We start from the raw sequence: 3,629 nt of genomic DNA on the forward strand, positions 1-3,629 counted from the left end.
GTGACCTCCATAGCATTGTCAGCGAGCAATTTTGAGGTATGCTTCGGATCATTATCCTGCTGGAAGTATATTTGACTGCTGTCAAAATCATACCATTCGAGTGTATTCTTGAATTCGTCCTCGAGAATTTTGCAGTTAAGCTCTGCATTCATTCTTCCCTGGATTTGGGTCATGAAGCCGACGCCTTTGTACGAAAAACATCCCCAAATCATGATGCTACCGCCTCCATGTTTATAGAGATGCTTCACGTTGTGATCAGGTTCAACTCCATCTGGTGCGATCCAAGTCCAAACTGCGCCGTCGGAGCCAGAACGGTTCCCGTTCGTTTTGTCGCTGATGATGACTCTTTTCCAGTCTTCGACGGTCCATGAGAAATGGGCTTCTGCGAACGCCATTCGCTGTTTCTTACATATCTTGTTAAGGGGAGAACTCTCCTTTTGTGCGCAGAGTAGTAACCGGCCATTTTTAGGCATCTCCTAATGGTGTTGGGCGAAATTTGGTAGCTTTCCTTCGCAAGCTCCCGACTAGCATCCGTTGCATCCTTGTACTTATTGTCGTTGAGGCTTCCAATGACTCTTCCAAGCAGCTGATCAGTCATGCGCTTCGGTCGACCTAGCAATTGCGACGGTAGATTCGTGTCATGACGTTCCTCAGACTCTTAATGCACTTTCGAAATAGTTGCTAGGGACGCGCTACACACTCTGAGAGCTTGCGTGAAGATCGTTTCGCTTGCAATGGCGAGATGATCTTGCCGCGAGTGTCGTTGCGTCATTACTGAACGAGGTTGCCTGATGGCCGATACGCAGGGAGCTTCAGGTACGAAAGGTTCAGCGTGGCCGAAAAATTTTGCTGGGAAGGAATTTAAATCGCAGTTGAGACTGCATTTGGCCCAGATTTCAACACCCGCCCCGGATCCGCCCTTTTTTCTTGCATAAACATCTGTGCTTTTCACATCACTTTACGCGTAGTTACTTGTAAGTTTTTGTCCTGAAACTATGAGCGTTGAGGGAGAGCGAGATTAAGGGCAAGCGTGGAAATAAACGTGCATAGGTAAGAATAATTGATTTCCATGGTCGCTGTAGATTTCGATTGGAATAGAGAGCACGTCACTGGCCAACTGTGCACAGTCAGCGGCATAGAACCAGTACTGCAATTGGGAACATTGCCATTTTACCTTCAACACCATCGCCAGCCTATCAACGTCTGTGATATTTGGTAGGATAAACAGAGACAAAGGTAACGCAGTAAGTACGTTGAGACTCTATGTAAGTGAGATGTCTTAATTGTTTTCTCTAATGTCTGCTTTTATAGACGTAGCGGTGTTCCTGAAGAATAAAAACTTTTCATCCTGTTACCCAATGGTCGATTGTGCCTTTGTCTTAGATGTCGGCAGTGCTTTGATTCGTCAAGTAGTCTCTTTATCGCTTATCCGGTTCCTTGTTATTGGTTTTCGGTTGTGGAATACGACAACGTCCTCTTGTAAAATATCCCTGCTTGTAAGTACCATTCCATCTTAGAATCAAGATATTGATATGTCTCTTCCTTGATTTCCTGATAGGAGGTCGTCTAGGATTAAAGAGCTTGCGCTTGTTTGGGTAAATAGGACCCGCTTCGCAGGCTACGCGGGTCCTATTTACCCAAACAAGCGCAAGCTCTTTAATCCTAGACGACCTCCCAGAGGACATGGCGGCGAGACCACCGACCGAGGGGGTAGTAAGGCCGGTCGACAAGGCGGGGAGGTAACATGTACAATGGCTTGAAGCCAAATATCCCCCTTGGGATCTGGGTAATGCGGGCAGCGATTTAATGAATATATCCCTTATGGTTTCGGCGGATAATCTACAGTTGATAGTTAGAATGCTCACTCCGGAAATACGTCAAGAGTTCGAAAAGTTGATGCGTCAGGAGTGGGCAATCTTAACGTCATCATGGCCATCAGCGCAGAAGGAAAAATATCATCGGATGGAGATAAAACCGGTGAATGAGATTGCATTCGTCAAGGATTTTGTGTTGAATCGGTTGGGTGTCCTCCCGGTGTTTTTCTTCCTAGTGGCCGTCTTTGGTGAGCACGAGTACGCTGGGCCGTATAAACATGTCGAGAAAGGGTTGCTCATCCTGTAGTTTTTACTGCCTGGGTCGTCGATCGTGGAGATGTCGCGGTTTATCCCTCGCAGTAGTTTTTATGCACTTTATCGGGATTTCTTTAGGAAGTCCATGACAGGTTGAATGGTCTACTCGATGGATGTCTCACGCGGATGTTTTCGACGACACGTATATGAATTCTTTGCGCGCAGTTGAGAAATCCCAAAGGACTCAAACATGTGACGATGTTGTTGGATGGACATGATAGTCGGGCATCCTACGTTCGACGGCATGATGCCGCTCGATCCTACTCATACAAGCTAAAGAAGTCAGGATTCCAGAGTCAGGTTTGTATTGATATCAACCAGATGATTGTATTTGTATCGGATGCCGAGCATTGTGGCGAGCATAACAATGGGTCGATGCTAAGTCGTATTGATCTATCTAGGGCCGTTAGCAAGTATGACGTGATCGGTCTCGACGGCGGTTATACATTATACATCGGTCGGATTGTCCAGAAGAATACTCATCTGACTGAGAAGAATATGGTATGTCCGATTCGAATGGAAAGGATCTACTTGCCGAGGAAGTCCTATTTAACAACATGTTTGGAGGATTCCGCTCGATGGTGGAGTCCGTGTTTGGAGAGATCGGTCATACATTCGAGCGATTCAACCCAGCAGCTGCATACTGGAAACGTCAACAGAGGTAATTTAGTGATGAGGTGCAATGGATGCTAAAGTTAACAAAAACGTCATTCGTGTGAGTGACATGAGACGTTTACGTTAAAGTTTAAGCTCGCCTCCGTCTTGCTAAACATCAAACGGTTTGTGTCGTTGGGAAAGTTGGAACCTGCCTCACATCACACTCTTTGGATCCAACAAGGTTTTGACTTTGCATCGTCCCAAGATCCTGTGTTTGGAGCGCCTGACATGTCGGTTTCCCTAGAGAGTTTACTCGACAATGCGGATGCCATCAGTAGTCTACAGAATGAGTTTCTCGGACTATCTATCTCGGACGCAGATTCGCTCGAGATTCCTGAGAACATGAATGATGGATCCGTATACGAGGTCGAATGTATTGTTGACTATACGACGAATCCATCGACAGGCGACCGTGAGTATCTCGTGAAATGGGCGGGCTATCCATCGTCCGATGATACATGGTGTGATATCACCAAGTTTAACGAGACAGAGTGTATCGATGACTACTGGAAGGTCCGTAGGACAACCGCTTAAGGACATCCATCGGATTTTAAAACTGATTATCGGCCGAGTCGACTCGTAGACCGATAGTCAATCTGTCTAAAATTTCGGGTGATGTCCAGAAAGATTAACCAGATTTTCGAGGAGAATGCCGAGTTCTTGAATGACGTGGCATACGTTGATTACACGATTGGCGGATCTAATCCGCGTTTTGGTTGGGCCGATGTATCCGCGGCCTACAGCGCGATTAAAGTCTCATTTCAGCAGGAGCTTCCACTCGAGACTGTCAATCGATGCATGCGAGAAGTAGTACGACTATTGGAGGGGAGGTCGCCTAGGACC

The 3,629-nt window shown here is 46.5% G+C and overlaps 3 protein-coding genes across 3 annotated transcripts in view; 2 read left to right on the forward strand and 1 right to left on the reverse strand.

The window, feature by feature from the left end:
* Positions 1-244: 244 nt before the first annotated feature.
* VTP01DRAFT_2930 (uncharacterized protein) lies at positions 245-598 on the reverse strand (the record flags this gene model as incomplete). Its single annotated transcript, XM_069381445.1, has 1 exon — positions 245-598. The coding sequence occupies one exon, from the start codon at positions 596-598 to the stop codon at positions 245-247; it is 354 nt and encodes a 117-aa protein (XP_069237136.1).
* Positions 599-1,069: 471 nt separating this feature from the next.
* VTP01DRAFT_2931 (uncharacterized protein) lies at positions 1,070-3,320 on the forward strand (the record flags this gene model as incomplete). The annotated part of the gene is made up of 5 exons (XM_069381446.1): positions 1,070-1,215; positions 1,604-1,739; positions 1,846-2,105; positions 2,351-2,630; positions 2,874-3,320. The coding sequence occupies 5 exons, from the start codon at positions 1,070-1,072 to the stop codon at positions 3,318-3,320; spliced, it is 1,269 nt and encodes a 422-aa protein (XP_069237137.1).
* An 81-nt stretch (positions 3,321-3,401) lies between these two features.
* VTP01DRAFT_2932 (uncharacterized protein) overlaps positions 3,402-3,629 on the forward strand; it is a gene marked incomplete at both ends in the record, with an annotated part of 1,286 nt that continues 1,058 nt past the window's right edge. The window contains one exon of the mRNA XM_069381447.1: positions 3,402-3,528. Coding sequence (XP_069237138.1) covers positions 3,402-3,528 — 127 coding nt within the window. The remainder of the gene's footprint in view (positions 3,529-3,629) is intronic.

The sequence above is a fragment of the Rhizomucor pusillus genome, assembly GCF_041956525.1.
Source record: "Rhizomucor pusillus strain CBS 183.67 unplaced genomic scaffold VTP01scaffold_14, whole genome shotgun sequence".
Lineage (NCBI taxonomy): Eukaryota > Fungi > Mucoromycota > Mucoromycetes > Mucorales > Lichtheimiaceae > Rhizomucor > Rhizomucor pusillus.